A 27,340-nucleotide genomic window follows, 5' to 3' on the forward strand; every position below is an offset into this window, starting at 1 on the left:
ACAATAAGGCCCCAGAGATTGGATGTGTGAAGTGATTCAGTTATGGGGCAGAATAATCCCCTCATAATCTCGAGCCGGATAGGTTTCACCACTGTGCTCAATCCACTAGATGGTACATTTCAGTTATCTGCTGTAAGTGATTGATTGCAGTGTTCTATTGTTATGGTGCTCTTGTAATGTCTTTGACTATGCTATTTTTTGGGGGTTCATCAAATGAGTGCTGTGATGTGAGAAGGCTTGGCACCATTTTGGGCACATCTTCTCATGCAGGACGAAGCGGCTCGACCCAAAAGTTCAATAAGGACCATCTCTGGACAAAGCTAAGTGCCAGAATTAAGGGAGGATTTTCTTTATTTTATTTAGGTTTCCCCTTGTCTGTATTAAAGTCCGCGTATAGAGGCGCCTCGACTTGAAGCTTTAATTGACCTCACGTTTTACGATTACATTTTGAATGATTACGCTTGTAAATATTTGAACTATTTTCATTAAATCCCCGCGTCCGTGTATCTTTTGTGGGTTCGAGATAAACCCCCTTGTGCTGTGCATCCATTTTCTCCGTCCTCGCTGCCTCCCCTCTCGCGTGTGCCATAATCTTCGAGGATCACATGTTCACCTCGAAGGAAAACCGCTCGGCGATCTGGCCTGTTCGGTGTTAACCACCCGCCCACGACAATTGGGTCGGTCGAAAACCTAACCGCCATGGCCGTGACTATATTAACATCAATCTTTGTTGGGTTTTTTTTGTTTTTTTGTATACCTAGTTGAGGCTCGTATGAGAACTAACACATAACGCACAGCAAGGGGGGCATGAGACAAGAGGCGTGGGAGAGGGAAGGACAAAACAGTGGGGAACAGAGACATTAGGAGATCTGTGGAAGGGAGAGGGATGGGATGGGGAACATGGGGAATACAAGATGGACATTACAGGGATTTTCAGGAAGGAAAGCAGGGAATTTGAAGGAGGTGGGCTTTGGTGGATTATCGGGGGTAGAGAAGATTGAGGATTTGGATGGGCGACGATAAGAGGTGGTGGTGAACAGCTGTTTTGAAGGACTGGAGGGAAGAATGGGATTGAACAGAGTGAGGGAGTTTATTCTAAAGGCGGGAAAAAAGAGGAATGAAAGAGTGAAGAAAAAAGAGGAAGGAAAGTTTTCACGTTCAGTCTTTTGTTGTCCCATGGTGCATATTTATTTCTCAAAATAATCACTGCTGCAGTCCACACATTTCTGCCAACCATCAAGTACTTTTGTGATGCCATCTCGATAGGACTGCGCATCCTGCTGACAACCAGCTCCTCACAGTCGCCTTCCACCATCATTCTCCATGAAGGTGTTCCTTAAGTTTCGGGATGAGATAAAAATCTGATGGAGCCAAATCGGTGCCGGTGATCCTTTGTGGTGGGTACTCCATTGAGCATCTCTTACTATCAGGATCACTATGGTGCTCCCAACTCTCATCTCTAGTCATCTCCAGTCATTTCATCTGCAGTCAGTCATCCCAACTCTCATCCCCAGCACGTCACGTTTCACAGCATTGACAATGTTGTGCTGCCCTCTGCCATTTTGACTGACATAGCACGAAGACATCGAGTGTCAGAACAACGAAACTTTGCACCCAAGGGCACAAAGAACTAATGTGTGGACTGCGCTTTGTTTCATTCAAAACTAGAACGGGCACTCATAGAGCGCATACCTTCGCCGCCACTACTTTTTTTGTTCTTGGTATGAGTGTGGGGAACTGGTTTCATATGAATGGTCTTATGACACAAACCACATATCTATAATGTCATGACTCCCCCCCCCACCGACTTTCGGGGGCTACGGACTAAACAACAATCAACTCACGTCGTTTTGGCGAGTCTTCACTCGCAAGCTCGGTGAATACAACGTTTCAACAAGAGAAGGTAATCTCGTTTGATGCTGGTTTCATGCAAATCGAATAAGAATTGACTGAGTTATGCCGAAAACCGCATATTTTTCAAGGGCGTGACCCCCCCCCCCGACATTTTACCCCAACCGGTGACATGTGTTATGACGTCATTGTGTCACAAGATTGGGCATTAAATTCTGAACATTTTGGCGCTGGGTTCATGTAAAGCGGACAAGAATTGACCGCGTTATGACAAAAACCGCATATTTTTCAAGGTCGTGACCCCCCTGACCTTTGACCCCTAACCGGTAACAAGAGTATGGGCGTCATTGTGTCATATTGCATATCACAAGATGAGGCGTTGAATTCTGAACATTTTGGCGTTAGTTGCATGCAAATTGAATAAAAATTGACCGTGTTATCGTAAAAAGACGATTTTGACCTTTTCGTGACCTTGACCTTGACCTTTGACCCGAACGATCCCAAAATCTAATCGAATGCTTCCTGGCTAATAACCAATCATCCCACCAAATTTCATGCAATTCGGTTTAATACTTTTTGAGTTACACGAATCACAAGATTACATATAAATAAATAAATAAATAAATAAATAAATACACGCCGACCAAAACATAACCTTTCGCAGAATGCGAAGGTAAATATTTACCTGCTTTTGGAAAAAAAAAAAAAAAAAAAAAATAGGAGGCATTACTTTTCAACATCTCCTCGTATATTCACTTTTGCACTCTCAAATGAATATCAACAAATTTAAATCGCCACATTGACATAATTTAGATGGAATCTTTACTCTGATGTGCACACACAAACTATATAACATTGGCCAGTGACAGAAGCACAGGCCTCCACTGATATGTAGACTTTTGTCCCTTACAAAAGAGCTGACTTACTTATTAACTCCTGTCTTATTGATAAAAGTCACTGATTTACCAATTTATCGACAAATTGTATGACACCATACACAAGCAAATGTAAAATGGGGAGTATGTACTCGTTTCTATTCCTATTCTTGTCATGTCAATGCTTCTTCATGACCACAGGTCAGTAACAAATGTCACGTTTTACTTTTCAAAATCCGACTTGAATAACATTCATTGATTATATATTGATTCTTACAATGTGAACGATTATATAATGTTGGGTGGATGAGACCGACATACGTTTTAAAATTTCACATACAGCAACTATTGTCTGGATTTGAGATAATTTTGTTGCGAAGCAAATGTATACAGTTCTTGCTTTAACAAAAGGGGAATCGTTGCTTCGATGCAGATGTGGATGAAAATTGTTAGCATTCATTTATAAGATCATAATGTAAAATAACTTTCTCTCTATTTTGTGAAAGAGGCGTCATCGAATTGCAAGATAATTGGTTTCGCTTGGGATTGAAAGCAGCAACACTTTTCACAATCACATCGTGCAGCCTCAGGTTTGACGTTTCGACCACAAAGCGGTCTTCATCTGGGATTATGTGGAAAATGTGTACCGGACATTAGGTCTCATCTGGGGGAGATTGATGGGGTCGGAGGGGAGAGGGAGAAATGGGAACACGAAAAGGGGAAGGGAGTCTCACATACAAGAAGCAAACAGTGACACCTGTATCATGTTTCATCAGGTGTATGGTGCTGCTGAGGTGTGTGTGTGTGTGTGTGTGTGTGTGTGTGTGTGTGTGTGTGTGTGTGTGTGTGTGTGTGTGTGTGTGTGTGTGTGTGTGTGTGTGTGTGTGTGTGTGTGTGTGTGTGTGTGTGTGTGTGTGTGTGTGTGTGTGTGTGTGTGTGTGTGTAAAGAAAATGCAACATTTCAGGACAACCGACACACATCTGCAAGCCAAACATTGCTGAGTGAGAAGCAGCAGAATATTCAGAGTTGAGTGACCAAGACAGAATCCAAACTGATAGCCATAGACACAACTATTTGAGAAAAGAAAGGACTCGATATCAGCAGCAACGATGGATTGCATGACTTTGCCTTTCATCGGAAGTAAGCGTTCTGGTCTGCACAGTAGTTGGTAGCATCAATTTTTACACCCTTCTTGTGGATGGGAATGATGTTTGCTGGCTTCCAGACAGATGGGAGGTGGTCAAAGGAGAAGCAAAAACAGCAGAACATGATAATTTGAGAACATGGTCACTCATGCCATTTTGGCCCATCACCAACGAGGAGTTGAGGCTGGACAGAAACTGTTTCTACCTTCTTGAGTGTGAAAGACATTCGGCAATGGGTATGATGGAGTAAGGTGAAGACTAAGCAACATGGGTTGAGTACACAAGATTTGGAAGCAAATACCGAGTTGAGATATTCTTCCTAATCTCGAACAGAGTCTGCGGTGATTCCATTTGAGGTGAGGAATGGGGATGGGAAGGGAAGGAGGGGTGAGCATCCACCAGATACGTACTTGACGAAGCACCACCATGACTTTTAGGAAGACAACTTCTTGGAGAGTTCAACATGGAGATTTGCAAAATTATATTTTCCGGTTTGTCGAAAGACCTAAAGTTTCCCTCACTCTAGTTAGGCTTCCATGTTGTGTTGGTGGGCACCCTTGCACTGTGTGCTCATTTGGTGATAATCTATGCTTGCAGATTTGCAACTCTGAATTGTGTGACCACGATTGTGGTGCAGTTGAAAAGTTGTCTCTCTTGAGAACAATGAGCAGTTATCTGTTTTCTATGGGTGGAAGGTGTGAGTCGAATCGAAATTTACAGATAAATGAGCGTACAGTATCGGAAATCATGCCTCCACCAAAGAAATGTGTAAAGGCGGATTTAAAAAAAGCTTGTTTAAGTGTGTGTGATGAACAGCGTTGTAGAGAAACCAAGGGGGTGGGGGGGGATGTCCTCCTCGCAGAACATCGCGTGTGTGGACTAACTTAGTCGTAGTGATAGACGCATGAAGTTCGATGACATTGTCAATTAAATTGGCATCAATTACAGTCCCACACGTACGATTGTCCACAACCATCTCAAATTTTAAAAGGTGTTATGCAAGTGTGTGTGCCCAAAATGCTCAGAGATTCCCAGCATTTGTAAAGAAGTTCAGTCTTACTTCATTTACCAGAATTTACATCATGAAGAGGATGGCTTCCTATGTTGTACTATGATTGTGGAACGCCACATGGGTTAGTTTCAATACTAACCGGAATAAAAGAGATCATGCATGGAGTGGAAGCATCCGACGTGTCGTATGAAGAAGAAAATTAAGGTGCCGTGGCGGACTGTTGGAATAATCATGCTGATAGTGTTCACAGACATGAACGGTCCCCTTTTGATTTCATTCCTGCAAGAACTGTGACCAGCTCCATCAATATTGAGAAATGAGATTTTGCAGATTTCCTCCCAGTCTCCTGTCCTAGGATGTGCTCTGCAACAGGACAATTCCAGACCTCACACCACCCGCATGACAGGAGGCAGCATCACCAAACCTAAATGTGGGTTGTCCCACACCCACCACATAGCACAAATCTGACCCCATCCAACTACCACCCACTGCACAAACATGTCAGGAAAGCTCTCAAAGTGGGGCTACATGGTGCACATCAATCCTGAAGAGCTTTATGTTGCAGGCATCCAACACATCCAACACTTCAAGATTATGCTGAAAAATGATCAACAGGATGTATCCCTGTGTGTTGTGGGTGTGTATATATATATACATCTAATATATAAAGCTCATTTTAACCACCGACTGACTGACTGATCATTCCATCCATTGGGACCAGACTCTGTACAGAGCGTTGGTGCTGCCGAAGCAGTCTCCCAGGCTGTTGGGCACAAACCTGGACGGATCGCCACTCCGACACAGGATACTCAAATGGCTCAATCATCCCAGTAATCTGGCACTCATTTTGCCGACCTCTGAAGGATGACAGGCTGAGTCAACCCCACCTGGTATGAATTCAATAGCCCAGCGAGATTTGAACTCAGGACCCTCGGATCCCAAGCCCACTACCCCAAGCATTAAGCCAACACCAGGCATACTGACTGACTGACTGATATTAAAGTTCGGGACCTTCTGGGTGATGTGGAAAGCTGAAACTTTACTTACCGATGGACATCGAAGCTGATACACAAGCAAACATCTCAGAATCATCGGACAACATCCGTTGATCATGATGATCGTTCCACCATTTGATCATGTAGCATCTCCTCTTACATTTCTCCAAACTCACAAGTGGCAGAAAGTTAGAGGAAGGCCGCAACATATTGATTGGCGATCTAATTTGGCCTCTGAGCTCTCTGATGGAATTTGTAACGTTCAGTAACCACATTGATTTCTAATACAAATACTTTTGTAAAGCAGTGACAGCAGAATCGAAAGTCCTACCCATGTCCAGTAGAACATAGAAAATCCATTGTCCCGCAGTCCCCAAACAGTGCAAGAGAACAGTGCGCTTTTGTCTCTCAGGCCATCCTCTCCAGTGGCATCAATAACAATTAAGCAAGTCATTCTCAAACATTTTCTTCCATGTAGAGAATGGAATAGCAGGTTCCCCCACGCAGGACAGAAACGGAACAGGTAAGGGAATGGAACCCATCATCCTCGTCGCCAATTTTACTTGTGTTAATCGTAAGAAATCAGATCCGGACCACAGGCGAACAATAAACAGGCTTTACTCAATCACAGCCATATTCTCTCTCTTAAGCTCATTTCTCTGCCCCCCCCCCTTCATGAGCACCCTCTCATGTTCAAGATCACATGAGCATTTACATCGTCAATGTACCATAAGAACACGACACAACAGAATGCCTATGGTCAGGTTTGCCTTCCCGGAAGAGAAGGCAAGTTGTTTCAAAACAATTGCCTCACCCTAGGATTCACTGTACCATGGGTGGGAAGAATGGTAGGATAACTGAAGATGAGATGGAATGGATCTGTGCATAATAGAGAACAGGTTTCTGTGGAAGAATTCCCAGGCTGCATTAACATCAGGGGCAGTATATGGGACACCAGTCCTGAAGTGAGATGGCTGCTTGCATTCCCTGTCGAGCTGCTAGACAGCTCGACTGAACTGCCAGACTCGCTGGCACTGAGGGCGACTCTCTTGGAATAGCCAGAGCGATGTTATCTTCTCACAAGCACGTGATTAGATGAACCAATTGGAGTGGAGGAAGAGCGGGAGATATTTGCAGCGAAGTTTGTCATCACCAAGTTCAGAAGGGAGGATTTGCTGTTGGGAGAAATCCAGGATGGAAAGTTCACGGATTGAGTCAGTCCCATGGAGTCACAGAAGTCCTTTCCTGAAGTGACATATTGGCGAGAGAGAGAGGAGAAGAATAAGGAGGCAAATGTGAGAGAATAGGGAGGCAAAGGAGTGACGTTGAGTGGTAAGCTTCGATTTTGGGAAAGGTCACAAAGCATGGGCTACTTGAAAAACATGTGTGACAAAGAGTTGCAAGAGTGGGACAAAGTACCAAGAAGGAAGGTGGGGAGCAATCAGATATGATATGGTGGAGTACTGTGAGACCACCAACTTGCTTCAGTGGAAGAGAAGCAGACCTTGCAGCTCAGCCTCACCTCGATACAACAAAATTCCTCAGGGCTTTCAGCTCCACAGCCCTCATAGGTACAATATGAGATGACAGAGTGTCAGCGTATGAAGGAGATACAAACTCCATGGCATTATGAATGAATGCTTTGAACAACGTTAAGTGCTGAGTACATTCATGGAAAATTTGGCTTTATGGAGTATAACAAGGGACGTCCGACTATGGAAGCTTTGGGTTGGCTTAAGACCACCCTCAGCAAATTGATTGGCCAATTAGTTTCAAAGAGTGTACCTTGTATTGACGAAAGGTTGTACCTTGATTGAACAATTTCCTTGTACCTTGACTAAAGGTTGACCACAGAAATAAATTGGATGGTTTTGAGTGTGTCGTGAACTGATGTACTGATAAGCCAATTAATTATTTTTCAACTTTCTATATTATGATTGCAGTTCAATTATACAATTAAACTTCACCTGTGCTTTTTTTTTTATCCACACTCTCAGTCATTTCAAAGCCATTCTAAGGTAAGTGACTGAGAAATCAATTGACCACATCTATGGTAAATTTATTTATGACCAATTAGAACTTACTGTATTTGTATCCACAATGTATATGATCGATGAGAACCTATTTGTATCCACAATTTATCTGACAGATTCTGCATCTCAGAAATCTTCGAATAATTGTTCATCGTTCAGCACGTTGGGATCTTCAGATATCATCAGGGGCACAAATCTGGAGGTGTGACTTTTTATCTCTTTTCGGGTTGCCCAATTGAATTGTTGGGCAGGTAATTGACAGGTCAGCAAGTAAAACTAGATATCTGTGATCACAAAGTGATCACCAAGGGTAAGGGAAGTGATCGGTGTCCATGACCCAATGATGGCCTTTTTTTTTTTTTCAGACCACCTTATGATGTTAGACTTCAACATTTTGGGATAGAGTGTAAATAAAGAAAATGTGTCCCCATCGACAATCTATCCATAAAACTCAACATCGTGAAAATTGGAGAAAAATTATTCAAGTTATGATCAAAAAGATGTTTTTTTTGTTAATTAGGTCACAATTCAAAAAGAAGGTCAAGAACACAAATCAAATATCAGGTGCACAACTTCAGGGCAGGTCCACTATTGTGACGCAAGAACATATTGGAAGGCGAAGTGGTCTTTGAGATTCTGCATTTACGAAATGGAGTGATTACAAAATGCATTCTTTTCAGACCACCATTTGACCTTGACCTTTAACTTTGAGCTTTAATTCGGAGGGGTATGATGTAAATCAAGTGTAAATGCGCCTTACTCTATCGTCTAGAACTTTAGGCTAACCAGAGAAGGCAATCTGACAATTCTGATCTGACAAACCTTAGTCGAGTTATGGTGAAAAATGTTAAAATGTTCATACAGTAATTAGGTCATGACCTTAAAAATTCCCATACTTCAAGGTCAAAAAAAGGTCAAGATCAAAAAGTTAACCCCGCATAATATGTGTTCCCATTATTTCCCAGCCGGCTCTGAGATACAGCTTGGACAATGGCAGAAAAAAACACAGGAAGGGGGGGAAAAAAACCTAAATGGTGGTTTAGTACTTCAAGGGGTCGAAAGAACTCTGGGGTACCATTAAAAAATTGAGGGCACTAATTGTCGAAACAAACCCCACAACAGGTACAAGCCTCACCCGATAAGGGGAATCTCGAAAGTGCAATAACAACCCAGTTTGACAAACTAAACAAACAATATGCTGACTCACTCACTGTCTTACTGGATAAAGTAGCATCTGAATGAGTAAGAAAGTGAATCAAATATTTTCTCCAAAATGAGTAAAGGATTATCTGCTGTGGTATTGCAGGTTCGATTCTTGCTCTACAATATTATGACCGGCCTTTGCGGCCAGCTGCTAGAACTAAATGTCTCATCTGAAGACCTCACCAAATTCGGTTTGAACAAAAGCAGCCCTGTAACTTTCATTGTGCATGGATACAGGCCAACTGGATCAAAATCAGTCTGGTTGGATGATCTTGTGGAGCAAATAATGAAGGTAAGGAAGAACACTTGGAAACATAAAACAATTGCATGATGCTTTTAAACATTCACTCTCATTTCTAGATGTATTGGTAGGAATAGAGTTTGACTTGCTATTTCACCTTTGGATGTCACCATTGTAATCCTTCATTAGTTGAACCTCTGCATTATAAGAGTGAAAATGAGACTGAGGCCGATGTCTGCATGAAACAGGTGGAACCAAAGGCAAAAGTAATCGTGGTTGACTGGAATCGAGGAGCAGCAACTTTAAACTATTACAAAGCTGCCGATAACGCATTGAAAACTGGTGAAATAATTGGAAAATTAATGCTTCGGCTTCGGGTATGTCTACCAAGTTGTGAATTTGCATGTGAAACTTGTGGGGAAAAAAATAATTACTCTCACTTGATTTTGCCATCACGGTTCTAACGTGCAGTGTGTGTGTGTGCAGGATTTTGGTGTGCCCCCTAAAAACATGCACGTCATTGGTGCCAGTCTGGGGGCACACATTGCTGGAATTGCTGGAAGGTCTCTCAATGGAACACTGGGTCGCATATCTGGTACATAATAAAATAATGTTATCTCTTCAATAATAAAAAAAAACAAAAAAACAAAGAAACAGCCTGCATATAGATGTTGTTGGTAAAGCAGATTAGGTACTACTAACAAAAGGTAAAATGCATTTGGTGACAAAAGTCTGGAGCACAAGACAGCACTTAGGCAAACACAAAACTGCAAGTAAATTTAAACTAAACATCACACAGCGTTTATGTAAACACATAGGCAAAATAAATACAGTGTAAGCAAGTCCGAATATTTAACTCCTTCAACTCTGATGGTTAAACCAGTCAAACAGCATCACCAGAACCCTTGTCCACACATGGATCGCATGTTTTGGTGTTCCATCAACTATCACTACAGACTGCGGTCGCCAGTTCGAATCGGCTCTATTCCACGAGCTGATTCAACTCCTGGGTACCGATCGTGTGCGAAGCCCGACTTACCATCCAGCAGCGAATGGTAGAGTGGAGTGTTTCCACCGCCAACTCAAATCTTCGTTGAAAGCGCACGACAACTCTACGCACAGGACGGACATCATACCTCGGGTGGTGGGCTTGGGATCCTAGGATCCTGAGTTAAAATCCCACTCAATTGTTGAATTAATACCAGGTGGGGTTGACTCTGCCTGTCATCCTTCTGAGGTCAGCAAAAATGAGTGCCAGCTTGCTGGTATACTGTGTCGGAGTGGCAACCCGTCCAGGATTGTGCCCAATAGCCAAGGAGACCGCTCAGGCAGCACCAACGCTCTGCACAGATTATGGTCCCAATGGAATGGATGACTCCTTGCCCAATGTCATCAGCCAACTTCATTCAGTCATGCAGGACCTCCGGGAAAGACCAACACGTACGCCTTCATCAGTCATCACACCCTGTTTTTATTCACCAATAATTTTCTGCATGCACCAACACATTTGTACGGATGGCATGATGCCGTCCCAACAGCAACCCTTATTATGGATCTTACAAAGGTCGACAACGCTCCAATAAGACCTTCATAATCGATCTCAATAGACGCTTGATGCCAGCTTTTCTTGATGCAGCACCAAATCCGACCCTCTCGACCTGAGCAACGGTTCAACATGTACAACAACGTCTCTCTTATCATTGTGTTCGACTCACTCAGGGCATCATGTACGTTTCCCAGCACGAACTTGATCACAGTACTTTGTGCTTGTTGACCATTTCTCTTTGCTGTGACTTTTCTTTTTGATATGGACAGTCCACATCTCTTCTCCTCCACCATATTGTATTTTGTTTGTAACTTCCGTTCGATTAATGGACTAGGAGAGGGAGTAGTGGAGCAGCATCATTTTGCCTTTGGTTTCACAATATGTGAATATGCTTCACCTTTGGGACAACAGGTTTCATAATTATCAGGGGAGGAGAGGAGGATGAGGGGAGAGGATCGTGCACAGGGGAAAGGAGGGAGGGAGGTGGGTGAGGGGTGGGAGAGGGTGTGGAGTAACTAACTTCTGCCTTAACTTGAGGGGGAAGGGTGGGGGGGGGAGAACCTGCCTCGATTGACTTACATCAAATACACTTCACTTCACAAGTTTAAAATTCCTTAAAACCAAACATTATTAATAAACATTGGATTCCATCATGAGTCCACATATTCGTTTTATTACGAACAAAGTTTTTTGAAGTATTGTTTAATTATACAGGTGGAAAAGAGGTCTCACTCTCCTGAAATGAACTCTTTATATATACCGTGGGAACATGAAAAATATACAATTCGAGTGCAGTTCGAACCCCAACTTCAGTTTTCCCTTGCAGAGAACCCCACCCTCACACGTAGCTACTCCCACTCCCTCTTTCACTACTCCCCCTACCCTCACACTTAGCTACTCCAACTCCCTCTATCACTACTCCCCCTACCCTCACACTTAGCTACTCCCACTCCCTCTTTCACTACTCCCCCTATCCTCACACTTAGCTACTCCCACTCCCTCTATCACTACTCCCCCTATCCTCACACTTAGCTACTCCCACTCCCTCTATCACTACTCCCTTAACCCTCACACTTAGCTACTCCCACTCCCTCCATCACTACTACAACTACCCTCACACGTAGCTACTCCCACTCCCTCTATCACTACTCCCCCTACCCTCACACTTGGCTACTCCCACTCCATCACTACTCCCCTACCCTCACACTTAGCTACTCCCACTCCATCACTACTCCCCTACCCTCACACGTAGCTACTCCCACTCCCTCTCTCACTACTCCCCTACCCTCACACTTAGGCTACTCCCACTCCCTCTCTCACTACTCCCCCTACCCTCACACTTAGGCTACTCCAACTCCCTCTATCACTACTCCCCCTACCCTCACACTTAGCTACTCCCACTCCCTCTCTCACTACTCCCCCTACCCTCACACGTAGCTACTCCCACTCCCTCTTTCACTACTCCCCCTACCCTCACACTTAGCTACTCCAACTCCCTCTATCACTACTCCCCCTACCGTCACACTTAGATACTCCCACTCCCTCTATCACTACTCCCCCTTCCCCCACACTTAGCTACTCCCACTCCCTGCATCACTACTACAACTACCCTCACACGTAGCTACTCCCACTCCCTCTTTCACTACTCCCCCTACCCTCACACTTAGCTACTCCCACTCCCTCCATCACTACTCCCCTACCCTCACACTTGGCTACTCCCACTCCCTCTATCACTACTCCCCTACCCTCACACTTAGCGACTCCCACTCCCTCCATCACTACTACCCCTACCCTCACACTTAGCTACTCCAACTCCCTCTATCACTACTCCCCTACCCTCACACTTAGCTACTCCAACTCCCTCTATCACTACTCCCCTACCCTCACAGGTAGCTACTCCCACTCCCTCTCTCACTACTCCCCCTACCCTCACACTTAGCTACTCCCACTCCCTCTCTCACTACTCCCCCTACCCTCACACTTAGCTACCCCCACTCCCTCTCTCACTACTCCCCTACCCTCACACTTAGCGACTCCCACTCCCTCCATCACTACTACAACTACCCTCACACTTAGCTACTCCAACTCCCTCTATCACTACTCCCCCTACCCTCACACTTAGCTACTCCAACTCCCTCTATCACTACTCCCCTACCCTCACAGTTAGCTACTCCCACTCCCTCTCTCACTACTCCCCTACCCTCACACTTAGCTACTCCAACTCCCTCTATCACTACTCCCCTACCCTCAAACTTAGCTACTCCCACTCCCTCTCTCACTACTCCCCCTACCCTCACACTTAGCTACTCCCACTCCCTCTCTCCCTACTCCCCCTACCCTCACACTTAGCTACTCCCCCTCCCTCTCTCACTAATCCCCCTACCCTCACACTTAGATACTCCCACTCCCTCTATCACTACTCCCCTTCCCTCACACTTAGCTACTCCCACTCCCTCTCTCACTACTCCCCCTACCCTCACACTTAGATACTCCCACTCCCTCTATCACTACTCCCCTACCCTCACACTTAGATACTCCCACTCCCTCTCTCACTACTCCCCTACCCTCACACTTAGATACTCCCACTCCCTCTATCACTACTCCCCCTACCCTCACACTTAGCTACTCCCACTCCCTCTCACTACTCCCCCTACCGACACACTTAGATACTCCCACTCCCTCTATCACTACTCCCATACCCTCACACTTAGCTACTCCCACTCCCTCTCCCACTACTCCCACTCCCTCTATCACTACTCCCCCTCCCTCCTTTCACGACGAGACATACTCTTGCTCCTCCTATCCTCCTCCCTCCTGTCCCTCTCACTACTCCTCCGAGCCTCGCTCTTCTATAAACCCCTTTCGGGGGAGGGATGCTCCGTGGTGCGGTACCCGACAATAGTCGCGTTGTTCTGGCCACAGCCGCACGTGTGGAGATCGTGCTCTGAAGGAGGAGCCTGAGTGGAGAAGGGCGGAGTCCAGAGGGTGAGGGTGGAGAAGTAGGCGGAACCAGGCAGGAGGCGGTTTGTCAAGGCAAGATGTGGGCGGAGTCTAGGAAGAGGAGGCGGGCCATCGAGGCGAGACGTGGGCGGAGTCTAGGAAGAGGAGGCGGGCCATCGAGGCGAGACGTGGGCGGAGTCTAGGAAGAGGAGGCGGGCCATCGAGGCGAGACGTGGGCGGAGTCTAGGAAGAGGAGGCGGGCCATCGAGGCGAGACGTGGGCGGAGTCTAGGAAGAGGAGGCAGGCCATCGAGGCGAGACGTGGGCGGAGTCTAGGAAGAGGAGGCGGGCCATCGAGGTGAGACGTGGGCGGAGTCTAGGAAGAGGAGGCGGGCCATCGAGGTGAGACGTGAGCGGAGTCTAGGAAGAGGAGGCGGGCCATCGAGGCGAGACGTGGGCGGAGTCTAGGAAGAGGAGGCGGGCCATCGAGGCGAGACGTGGGCGGAGTCTAGGAAGAGGAGGCGGGCCATCGAGGCGAGACGTGGGCGGAGTCTAGGAAGAGGAGGCGGGCCATCGAGGCGAGACGTGGGCGGAGTCTAGGAAGAGGAGGCAGGCCATCGAGGTGAGACGTGGGCGGAGTCTAGGAAGAGGAGGCGGGCCATCGAGGTGAGACGTGGGCGGAGTCTAGGAAGAGGAGGCGGGCCATCGAGGTGAGACGTGAGCGGAGTCTAGGAAGAGGAGGCGGGCCATCGAGGCGAGACGTGGGCGGAGTCTAGGAAGAGGAGGCGGGCCATCGAGGTGAGACGTGGGCGGAGTCTAGGAAGAGGAGGCGGGCCATCGAGGTGAGACGTGGGCGGAGTCTAGGAAGAGGAGGCGGGCCATCGAGGTGAGACGTGGGCGGAGTCTAGGAAGAGGAGGCGGGCCATCGAGGTGAGACGTGGGCGGAGTCTAGGAAGAGGAGGCGGGCCATCGAGGGAGACGTGGGCGGAGTCTAGGAAGAGGAGGCAGGCCATCGAGGCGAGACGTGGGCGGAGTCGAGAAGCAGGAACACTCCGCGTGAAAACACCCACACCGAACACAACACTTCTAGAGGGAGGAGCTTCCCCGTCCTCAATGGAGCCCGGAGCTCGGGGGAGGGGCCATGCCGAATCCAACGTCATCGCCGCGTCGGGCGTTCCGACTGGCTCCAACCCCTCGCGTGGTCGGTCAGCTTGGGCCGGGTTTCGGGTAGATGTTGGTGCACCCCGCTCACGTACGTGACTCGCCGCACCTGTCAGGTGTCGGGTTCGCCCGGAAAACGAGACTCCAGATACAGCGGATACAGCGGATCCTTTATGGCGGCGCGGCAGTTTTTCCCACCTTACTGCGAAAGCGCCCGTGACTGATTTATCCCAGGAAAGAAAAGAAAAGAAAAAGTGGGACTGGAATGAAGGAGAAAATGATTTAATAATCCTCACTATTAGACCATCGCAACGCACTCCCTTGTTTTCCCACTAAACAAAAGGAAGGGGTCTATCTACACGTATATTAATGGCATAACTGTCTCGGGACACCTATCTGTTGTATGCATGCGGTTCCGAGAATCGCAACACTATTATACCCACCGCACCTTTCACCGCATTTTGGATGCGATGGACATCACCGAGCTTACCATCGGGCAGTGTTGTCAGGAATTCAACAGAGCCCACTGCATCGGCGCAATCAACGAGACACTGGACGAGGTGAAAGCCTCCACCATCAACGCCTGCTGGGACAAACTGTGGACACAGGCATTGAAAAACTTTAGAGGTTTTCCCGGCAACACGGAGGAGAGACATGAAATTGTCGGGTTGACATGGAAGGTGGGAGGGGAAGACTTCGACGACATGGAGCCTGAGGAATTAGATGCTCATCACCTCACATGCCGAGGAGCTCACTGAGGAGTTGGGAGCCATTACCAAGGTTTCTGAGGAGAAGGACGAAGCAGGCAGTGATGATGAGGAAGAGGTGTCAGGGTCCAAACTCACGGTCAAGTTCCTGGGTGAGACGCTGCAGGACATGCGGTCAATTACTGACAGGCTGTTAGATCCTGGTCTCAAGTTCAACAGGCGGTTGGATGATGTGATGCTCCCATACAAGGAACAACATCGACACCTGCGGCAATCTGCCAGGCAGCGATCAATCATGGATTTTGTCCACCCTCGTGCGTCCACCTCAGGAGCATCAGCACCCTCACCTGTGTGGTCTTCAGATGACTCCACTGAGTTCACTGGATTTGAAATCATCATCATTTAAAAAGTTGCGTGTGCAAATGAAAAATTGCTTTGTATCATCTGCAAATTATCCTCCAACATCCCTTCTGGTGAAACAACCTGCTGCTGTTGTTTTTTTTTTAAAAATTACTTTTACGGTATGGTTAGTTAATCACTTTCAATAAACTGTTAATCTCATTCCTTCAATAAACATTGGAAACAGTACCTGCTGTTGTCTTTTTTAATATCTGTAAGCATTTTTAATGAAACTGCAATCACGTGCACTTGCGGTCTAAAAGATTTTAAACAAATCAAAGTTTCTCCTGTGTCTCGGGAACCGCCAGGAATCTATCCCTCTTTTTCCATTGAAACAATGCACGACATTTGCAGCTTCGCCGTTCGTGGATTCGCTCGCTGTTCACGGCATTTTTCATGAATCATGCACTGCCAGGAACCTATCCCCCCTTTTTCCATTCAAAGCCCCACTATTCGTGGATTCATCTTTCATAGCATTTTCCAGGAACGTATCCCCCGCGAATATCGGTGTCCGACATTATATATTATACGGTGTATCAAATTTTAAAAAGCCCTTCTGGCGAAACAGTGACAAAGTTCATCGTATCAGGCAAAGTTAAGAGTCACAATTGTAGAATATGGGGAGAAGAAAATCCACATGAACTACATGAACATGAAAGAGATTCCCTGAAGTAAACGTCTGGTATGCCATATGACGTTCTCACATATAGGGACCCTTTGATGAACACACTGTCATCAGCATTTCGTACCTCGACATGCTACGAGAGTTCTTTATTCCGCAACTCCACGAACATCCAGACTTGTTACAAAGAGCTATCTTTTAACAGGATGGAGTACCACCTCACCTTGCTCGAATTGTTGAATTGATTTTAATCAAACTTTGCCAGACCGTTGGATTGGTTGAGGAGGATCTAGGAAATGGCCCACTTGCTCACCTGACCGAACACCTTCAGATTTTTTTTTAAATCTCAGGGTTTCTTTAATAAAGTAAAGTCGACACGAGCAAACCAAGAGACCTTGAATAACTTAAACATCATATTGTTTATGCTGTGTCGTCGATCTCTACAGCTGTGTTGAAAAATGATTTCTCAGAATTTGAACGCCAAATTAGATTGGTCATGGTGAATGATGGACGAAATGGAGAAGTTTATTAATAATTCGAGAATATCTAAACAATATCATAAAAATATATCAAAATCCAATATTAAATAAAAGTCCAATGCATGTATTCATATCAAATTTTTGTCAGCATCTCGAATGCCAATAAAACTATTCAACGTTCTTTTTGGTATAATCTTTTTCGGACACCCTCTATATAATAAAAAAAAATTTAAATCATTAAATATCGAATCATCGGCTTACAGACATTAACCTCAGACTATAGCAATACAATGTTTAGCAGTCTCTCGTAAAGAATGTGACAATTGTTTTATCAGAGTCAGGAAAACAGATAGTCAGTAGTCCACTGTCTTTCAGCACTGGATGCTGCCCGTAAACATTTCACTGGTGAAGAGGCCAAGTCACGCCGCCTCTCGAAAGAATGTGCATTGTTTGTGGACGCATACCATGGAGATACAAACAGTGAGCAATTTCCTTTCATATTTTCCACCATCATTTTTCATGCAATTACTTTAAAAGATAATTTTCATACTAATAATGAAATGGGAAATGGTGCTAATATCCTGTTTATAATAGTTGTAACCCAGATATTATTGGGTCAGATGCATTACATAAATCTAACAGCTATTTGGAATACAATAATAATAATACCATTCCTTTCGTGCCATAAAGGCACGGAGGGCAGGAAAGAACAACGTACAGACGCACAAACAACACACACACACACACACACACACACACACACACACACACACACACACACACACACACACACACACACACACACACACACACACACACACACACACACACACACAAACACTTAAAAATATGTGTACAGATATATAGCATCTGTCCTCCATCACTATTTTGGATCCTTTCAAAGTTGCATTTACATCTTCACACTAATTAAATCATTTGCAATGCTTGATTATAAAATGCACTTTAAAATATCCTCATTATTCAAATAATAAAGTTTCAGCTAACACATTGAGTGACTCAACGGAACTGTTTATAAACTATCAGCAACTGTCTATTCTGTTGTCCTTTTTTTTTAATCAGGAAATATTTTTATTACATTTCTAATGGTTTCCATCCATCAATACAAACATCGTCAGCACCGAAAATTTGGTGTCTTGAGATTAATCCCTGATTCATTCTTCAATTTTGGAAAAACAATTGGAATATGTCTTTCAATCCTGACAAATCTCATACTCTCCCTCTCCGAAAGGACTGTCTGGCAAACGCTCCGATCTCCTTTCTTAACAATCCTCTTGAGGAAGTCCAGTCACTCAAACTCTTGGGTCTCATTATCAGCCATGATCTTTATTGGGGAAATTACATTTCAAATTTGGCCTCCAAGCCAGTCGCTGACTGGCATCCTCCGTCGTACAGAGTCCTTCCTTGGCACACCTGAACTCCTATCCACCTACAAGGCCTTCATTTGCAGCTTGGAGTACTGCTCTCCCCTCTGGGCTTGCTCCTCTGCCTCACATCTTGCTCAACTTGATGCCAGAGAAACAAAGGCCTTCAAAATCATTCGAGTCTATGGGCTTACCACTTTGCCATCAAACACGTCTGTGGTCTCTTTGTCCTCTACCGCCTCCTTTCTCATCTTGCACCCTCTACTCTTTCCGTATTTTTTTTTTCTTCCTTCGAGTTTGTCCTATATCCATCTTGTCCACCCCTCACATGTTCCCCTACCCATCATTCTTATATGCATCCCTTGTTTGTCCATCTTTCTTTCCCCCCTTCTCTTTCTGCTGTTCCTTTTGCTATGTTGTGTCCTGATCCATTCGGGGCTTGAGCTCTTCCACGAGCTTTGACTTTGCCTACAAAATTTTGAAATAGTAAGGAGGGTATTTTATATTTTTATTTTATTTTGTTGAACAAAGTAGTTGTTGTAATCAACCATAATTCTTTAGGATTGTTCTTTTTCACTTTCATTTTCTGGAAATTCTTATGAAATATTCATTTTAAAGTATGATTGAAGTGCTCAATTCGAACAGTTTCACGAGGGAGAGAGAGGGAGAGAGAGAAGAGCACGTGCGACAGTCAGCCGGGCGGTGCCCAGTCGGATTCCTGTTTCACATCATAGTTTATTCCCTGTATTATTTGAGTAGTTATTTCTTCCTCATGTGTTGAGTCTCCTGGCCTGATTAATATTTTGTTTATTTATTTACTTTTCTTCAAATGTGGTAACGAGAGTGGATAAGTCTCGTTCCAGGGCTTTTGAAGCGCTAACCACGAAGCATGGGTTAGTCTATATCCCTTAGTCGGGAATGAACATCGAAAAAAATGTGGAATATTTAGGAAACACACGAGACACATCAAGTGCACGCGTTGACGGCTCAGAAGAGACTTCTGCTCGCACCCGTCGATTACACTCAGCACTGTTCAACATGCACAGGAGATGGCGCAATTACACTCTTAATGAAGTGTAACTTGATAAGTACATGACTTTGTGATTATAATGGTTGGCCAAAACATGCGTTGGAAGAAGAGATAAGTCAACTATCACCCCCCCCCCATCTATTCCCTCTCAACTAAACACTGTTCATTGTCTTTAATTAAAGAAAAAGCAACCAACTACCTTTCTGCCTCCGAACCCACGAGTCCCGATCGTCCCGGTCTTCTTCTTTCTTCTTTCATCTTTCTTCTATTTGAGCTGACCCACTCTAATAATTACCTTCACAATTTTTTCCTACAACCTTCCATTCCTGAATCTTACCTTAGCTTCAAAAATCCATCAAAAAATGAAAATTTTCCTTGTATCCTTCCTAACTATACACCTCCTGCAACCACGTGTGCCTCGATCCTCTTCCTGGTACTTTTCATCAATCCATCAGCTTCACTCTGCGTTTACCAATCCAAATTCACCATTTACCTCACGATTTTTTCTTCAATCTTTCCTTTACCTAATCTGATGAAAGCTCTCTCTCAAAGACAATAAGAAGAAGAAGAAGAAGAAGAAGCGATCTCTTATAATGCTTCATCTTCCTCTTTCACACGTGTGGTTCTCATTACTGTATCATAATTCATTACTCTTTTTCTATTTCAACAGTTTGCTCTCAATTTGACCTCTCCTTCAATTTGACCTCTAAAAAATCCAACTGTTGCAACGTTTCTTCTCTCATACTCCGAATTCACCTTGATTGCATCCCTCAAGAAATGTCTTTTATCGCATTTCTGAACTAAAAAATTTAAAAACCTCCCAACTGGCAGGGTCGAACTAAAAAATTTAAAAACCTCCCAACTGGCAGGGTCGAACTAAAAAATTAAAAAACCTCCCAACTGGCAGGGTCGAACTAAAAAATTTAAAAACCCAGTTTGCTATGAATGTTCGATTTCCATCAACCATTCTTTTTTTCCAACTTCAGTGCCAACTCACCCCTCTCACCCCTCCCTCTCAAAGCAACCATCCCACTCTTCTCCCCCCAAGCTTCCCTCTCACCTTTCTCCCTCAACTCTCCCCACTCACCCTTCTCCCACCATTCATCCCCCTCACTCAAGCTTCTTCATTCCCCTGCCCTCTCACCTACATCTCATCACCCCACCACCTCAAATCCTCAATTGCCTTCTGCCCCCTCTCTTATTACTCCTCACTGTACCTCAACCCAGCACCACAGAGCCTTTTCTCCTCCTCATCTGGCCACCTCCCCCAGCTCTTCTGCAATCCCCCACACTGTTTCAACAAATCTCCTTCCCTCCCCCCTCCTCCCTTGTTCTACCCTCCCCCTCCCCTCCCGTCCCATGCACCCAAAGCCTCCTCCCCTCCCTCTTCATTAACAGTGTGGACCTCAAATATCCAGGACCTTCGCTCAAACCTTACAGATCTTTCCATACAGGTTGCCCTGACAAACCAGACATAATCTGCTTAACAGAAACTTTCCTCCCTCAAGACGTCTCTGACTCGCAAGTATCTCTCCCCGGTTACTCCCTCCTCCGGGATGACAGACCTGAGCCTCGTCCTGGTGGAAGAGTTGCTCTCTTCATCAAAGACTCTATTCCTCACTCTCCATGCACTGCCCTCACTCCCCCACACCCCCAGGAATACCTCTGGCTACGGCTTCCCCTCCACTCCCACCTAATGTTTATATGTGTACTGCACCGTCCACCAAACAATGATGACTCCATCTACACCTCACTATCCGAAAACATGGACCAACTTCTATCCTCTCATCCAAACTCTCTCTCTCCCTCATATGTGGTGACTTCAATTGTCATCGTGCCAGTTGGCAAGGTGTGAGTACCTCTCTCACTTGTCATGGCACTTCAGCAAGACTTCTGCGACTCATTGAGACTGACTCAATCGGTCAACTTCGCAACCCGGATCTCAACCAATGGTCCTCCATCTCTTGTGGATCTGATTTTGACAAATTTTCCTGAAAATATCTGCTGTTCTTCCTCGCGCTCCAATCGGTTCTTCTAACCAGGTGCTTGTCAAAGTGGACATCTCTCTGATATTATCAGAGAACCACCTCAGTGCCGTCGAGTCTGGCATTTCACTGAGGCCGACTGGCAGGGTCTCCAAGCAGCTATCAAACTTATAGACTGGTCTCCCATCTCAACTTTCTCCAACATAAACTCATCCTGGGAATTCTTTCAAAGAAACTTGCTCTCCCTCATGCACAGATTTATCCCCTCTCATCTTCAGTTGTCCTACCCTTCCTCCCGCCCTTGGTTCACTGAAGCTTGTGGCGAGGCAGTTGTCTTGAAACAACTTTCCTTTTCCTCATGGAAAACAAACCCAACTGAGGGTAATATCAATTCCTTCGATAAAGCTCGGAACAAGTGTGTATCTCCCCTCAGGAGAGCCAGAAAACAACATCTTTCTCATCTTAAGTCTGAACTCTCAAACCTCTTTCCCTCCTCCAAATCCTGGTGATGCCTAATCAAATCTCTTTCTGGTGTATGTTCCCCCTCCATCCCCTCCGTTACCTCAAATGGCCGCACAGCTGATACCGCACGTGAAAAGGCTGAATGCCTAAACTCGGTGTTTGCAGCTAAATCTTATGTCCGAAACCCATTGCTTTCTGTACCCACCTTACCCAGTCGCACACAACTGTCCCTGGACTCTGTGTCCTTTTCTCCTGACAAGGTAGAGAGCTTGCTTTCAAACCTCAACTGAGATTCTGCAACCGGTCCAGATGGCATCAGCCCATGTGTGCTAAAAACTTACTCTGCTGCTCTGACTCACCCTCTCTCTGTTCTATTCTCCCTCTCATTTGCTCAAGGTCATCTGCCATCTGATTGGAAATCAGCAAACTTCACTGTCCTGCATAAAAAAGGTGCAAAAACAGATCCCTGCAACTACAGACCAATCAGCCTTCTCCCAATCATCAGCAAGGTTATGGAATCCCTCATCGCTTCAGACATTAAATCCTTCCTCTTCTCCAATGGCTTGATTTCCAATCATTAATTTGGTTTCAAATCAGGTCACTCGACCCTGGTTCTGCTCTCCAAACAATGGGTGGAGGTACTCAATTCCAGACATGAAGTCAGAGCCAAATCGCTCGACATATCGTGTGCTTTCGATATGGTCTGGTATCCAAGATATTTCGATACGGTCTCACCAAACTCTCTTCCTATGGTATGCAAGGCCATCTCCACTCATGGCTCGCAAACTTCTTCTCCTGTCACAGTCAACGTGTGGCCCTAAATGGAGTTCTTTCATCCCCTCTTCCTGTCCAGGCTGGAGTTCCTCAAGGCAGGGTTCTGGGCCCTGTTCTTTTTCTGGTTTTCATCAATGATATCTGCGACTGTCTGGAAAATCCTGTTTATCTCTTTGCTGATGACTCCACCCTCTGCCGTAACATCTGTCATCCCTTAGACTGGCAGCAGCAGCTTCTTTGCTCACTGAAGATCTTGGTAAAATCACAAACTGGTCCAACATGTGGGTCTCTCTGAAAGGACAGTTTGGAACCCCCCCCCCCATCTACTTTTCAACAATCCTCTGGAAGCAGTCCTTTCATTCAAGCTTCTGGGTCTCATGATCTCCCATGATCTTTCCTGGGAAAGCCACATTTCCAACCTGGCCTCCAAAGCCAGTCAAAGACTAGGCATCCTCCATCGTGCAAAGTCCTTCCTCGGCCCACCTGAGCTCCTGCCCAAATACAAAGCTTTCGTTCGCAGCCTGATGGAGTACTACTCTCCCCTCTGGGATGGTGCTCCCGCCTCTCACCTTTCTCAGCTTCACGCTATGGAAACCAAGGCATTTAGGATCATTGGTATCTCCAGCGGTGAGACTGAATCTTTGGGCCTCTCACTCCCTCAACGTTTTTCTGTCTTCTACCATCTCCTCTCCGGTCTCGCCACCCCTGCTCTGTCTGTGATATGCCCCCCCCCCCAATAGTTCAGCAGGGCGCTTAAGGTCTGCCAGCAACCCCCTTCTGGTAAAACTACCAAATCACGAATCACTGCTCAGCTTCACTCTTTCATTCCTCTTTTTTTTCCCGCCTTTGGAATAAACTCCCTCACTCTATTCAATCCCTTTCTTCCCTCCAGGCTTTCAAAACAGTCATTCACCACTAACTCTTATCTTCCCTCATCCAAATCCTTGATCTTTTCTACCCCTCGTTAATCCATCCCAAGCCCACCTCCTTCAAATTCCCTGCTTTCCTTCCTGAAAGTCCCAGTAATGTCCATCTTGTATTCCCCATGTTCCCCATCCTATCCCTCTCCCTTCCACAGATCTAATGTCTCTGTTCCCCACCGTTTTGGCCTTCCCTCTCCCGCCCCTCTTGTCTCATGCCCCCCCTTGTGTGTAAGCTCTCATACAAGCCTCGACAAGGTATACAAAAAAGAAAAGAAAAGAGAAAGCTCTCCTCCCAATTTGATTACCAAATTCTCTCTCTCACTCTCCTCAGATCTATATGGTCCTTCTTTTCAGTCTCTCCTCAGAGTTTTACCTCAGCCGTCTCTTCTCCTCCGAACTCAATCCTTTCTCTCCTCGTTCTCCTCAGCAGTCTTTTCTGTTCCTTCTCTTCCTCTCTTGCCAAGTCTCCTGGCACCCCCGCTAGAGGTTTACATAAGGGTTTATACGCACAATTTCCTTAACCACAATCCCTAATTACTTATTACCACTCACCACCCCCAACTGGTGCACATACAACAAGAGATTCCTTCAGCTGATGTGTCCCTACTTATTACATCAAGATCGGCTAACTAGTCATCCATGGACCATGCTACTCTATACATTTATATCTGTTCTATGGATTGTCTAACCCCCGCTACAAACGTAACAATATATTCCCTATCGACACTACATCATAATTGTGAAGTATCACAGAGATAATTTTTTTAAAGATTTTAGTTCGATCCATTATGGCTGCCAGACCATGTGACCGATCAATTATTTATTCGTCAACACCCTGGTATCCCCAATATTGTGAAGTTTCTCCTCGATCTGTCCAGCCATTCTGGAGAAGAACATTTTAAAAGTTTTAGGGTAAATCCAATATGGTCTGCAAAACCATATGAACTATGACATCATAGTTGGGAATGTTTTGTTCCTTATGGAGAGGCGGCCATTGCTCTAAAGTTTCACCTCAGTCTGTTCAGCCGTTTCAGAGAAAAAGATTTTTGAAGGTTTAAAATATATATATATATATATATATATATATATATATATATATATATATATATATATATATATATATATATATATATATATATATATATATATATATATGGCTGCTGAACCACCTGACCGATGACATCATCAATTTTTTCTGTCGATCAATTTATCACAAGATGACCCTCAAAAGTTTTTATACTGATTGGATGTAGCGTTCACCATCTGCAATTTTGATGTCATTCCAAGGCATCTATGACATAATGAAAAAAAAACAAATCACTCTTATTCCCCATGTGGAGTACTTACCATGTGCCAAGTTTCAATTTTTTCCTTGGTGCAGTTTCGGAGATACAGAGGTCAAAATGTTTTCTTTTTTTCCAACGTGGCTGCCACACCACTTAACCAATTATGTCATAATTATCATTATAACATTCTACATGAGTCGTGGGCAACTTAGCATAACAATTGTGCATTTTGTGAGGAAAGCACCAAATTTGGCACACTAGTAGCCTATCATTTTATGAACAGATTTGGATATTGGGCAATCTCAAAATTTTTGATTGCAGTGGAAAATGGCTGCCACAGCCATCAGCGGCTGAATTTGAGATGGCCCAATATCCAAATCTGTTCCGGTTCCGGTTTTGGGACTTCCGGTTCCGGTTTTGAGCGGCAAGAGGTCTCCTTCGGGGCTCCCTGCTGACATTCTCAAAGTTAAGTTCCGGTTGTTATTTGTCCCATTTTAACTGTTTAATTTTCTCACCTACATGTTAATGTGTGTTCCTAGTTCGGTTTTGTTTCAAAAATCGTGCTATTTTGTGAGTATTTATGTCGACGTTCTCACCTGGTGTTTGAGGCCTAGTCCTAGGCTTGAGGCCTACCGGTTCCACTTGGTGTTCGATCGTTTTTTTTTTGTTTGTTTGTTTTTTCTCCCCATTACCTTCAATTTCTATCCTCCCCATTACCTTCAATTTTCATCCTCCCCACTTTCCAAACATCCCCCATTCTCCCAACTAATCTCTTTCTTATCTCAAAAAAAAATAAATAAAAAAAATAAAAAAAACCCAACAACAACAACAACAACCTTCTCCCGATTCTGCTACTTCTTCTTCCTCTTAACTTCCTCCTCGTCTTCCTCGATTTTTTTTTTTTTTTTTTTTTTTTTTTTTTACACTTCCATGACCTAATCTGTTGAACTCTCTCATACATTAATATTAACAACAAAAACGATCTTATAATGCTTCATCTTCCTCTCTCACACATGTGGTACTCTTTACTGTTTCACAATGCACTACTCTTCTGCTATTTTAACAGACTGCTCTCATTTCGACCTCTCCTTCATTCCTTGCCTAAAAAATCCAACTATTACAGCGCTTCTTCTCTCCATGCTCTGAATTCGCCTTCATTGCATCCATCAAGAATTGTGTTAAATCGCATCTCTGACCTAAAACTTTTAAAAACCACAGTTTGCCATGGATGCTCGCTTTCCATCAACCATTCTTTTTTTCCAACTTCAGTGCCAACTCACCCCCTCACCCCTCACTCTCACTCTCAAAGCAACCATCCCACTCTTCTCCCTCCAAGCCTCCCTCTCACCTCTTTCAAAAATTCCCCCTCACCTTTCTCCCACCTTTCATCCCCCTCACTCTTCCTTCTCTAAGTTGCCCCCCTCTCATCCACCAACCTGCCTCCCTCCACTGCCCTCTCACCTCCATCTCTTCACTCCACCTTCTCAAATCCTCAACTGCCATCTTCCTTGTCTCTTGTCCCCCCTCTCTCACAGCACCACAGAGCCTTTTCTCCTCCTCATTCGGCCACCTCCCCTCGCTATTCTGCAATACCCCACACTCCTTCAGCAACCCTCCTTACCTCCCCCCTCGTCCCTCGTCCGACCCTCCCCCGCCCCTCCACCTCCTGCACCAAAAGCCTCCTCCCCTACCTCTTCATTAAAAGTGTGGACCTCAAATATCCGGGGCCTTCGCTCAAACCTTTCAGATCTTTCCATGCAGGTTGCCACTGACAAACCAGACATTATCTGCCTAACAGAAACTTTCCTCTCCCAAGACGTGTCTGACTCCCAAGTATCTCTCCCTGGTTACTCCCTCTTACGGTATGACAGACCTGAGCCTCGTCCTGGTGGAGGCGTTGCTCTCTTCATCAAAGACTCTATTCCTCACTCTCCCTGCACTGCTCTCACTCCCCCACACCCCCAGGAATACCTCTGGCTTCGGCTTCCCCTCCACTCCCACCTCATGTTTATATGTGTACTGTACCGTCCACCGAACAGTGATGACTCCATCTACACCTCACTCTCCGAAAACATGGACCATCTTCTATCTTCTCATCCAAACTCTCTCTTCCTCTTATGTGGCGACTTCAATTGTCATCACGCCAGTTGGCTAGGTGTGGGTACCTCTCTCACCTGCCATGGGACATCAGCAAAAGCTTTCTGTGACTCATTGGGACTGACTCAATCGGTCAACTTCCCGACCCGGATCTCAACCAATGGTACTCCATCTCTTCTGGATCTGATTTTG

General features: G+C 45.2%; 1 protein-coding gene and 1 long non-coding RNA gene across 6 annotated transcripts in view; both read left to right on the plus strand.

Annotated features, from left to right (window-relative positions):
* Nucleotides 1–2,814: 2,814 nt before the first annotated feature.
* The window catches only part of LOC147031276 (lipase member H-like), a 75,665-nt gene continuing 51,139 nt past the window's right edge, over nt 2,815–27,340 (plus strand). For all 5 annotated transcript variants that reach the window (XR_015052653.1, XM_085860994.1, XM_085860974.1 and 2 more), the window contains exons 1-6: nt 2,815–2,927; nt 8,029–8,114; nt 9,219–9,407; nt 9,605–9,733; nt 9,843–9,951; nt 17,585–17,689. Coding sequence is in view for 4 of the 5 variants with exons in the window: in XM_085860994.1 (XP_085717120.1) it covers nt 2,837–2,927; nt 8,029–8,114; nt 9,219–9,407; nt 9,605–9,733; nt 9,843–9,951; nt 17,585–17,689 (709 nt within the window). In the remaining variant the exon portion in view is untranslated. The remainder of the gene's footprint in view (nt 2,928–8,028; nt 8,115–9,218; nt 9,408–9,604; nt 9,734–9,842; nt 9,952–17,584; nt 17,690–27,340) is intronic.
* Nucleotides 14,650–16,297, plus strand: LOC147031277 (uncharacterized). Its single transcript, XR_015052656.1, has 2 exons — nt 14,650–14,771; nt 14,859–16,297. It is a non-coding gene; the product is annotated as an uncharacterized LOC147031277 (long non-coding RNA).

The sequence above is a fragment of the Eptatretus burgeri genome, chromosome 2 (genome assembly GCF_056783735.1).
Source record: "Eptatretus burgeri isolate ZD-2024b chromosome 2, Ebu_testis_v1, whole genome shotgun sequence".
NCBI lineage: Eukaryota > Metazoa > Chordata > Myxini > Myxiniformes > Myxinidae > Eptatretus > Eptatretus burgeri.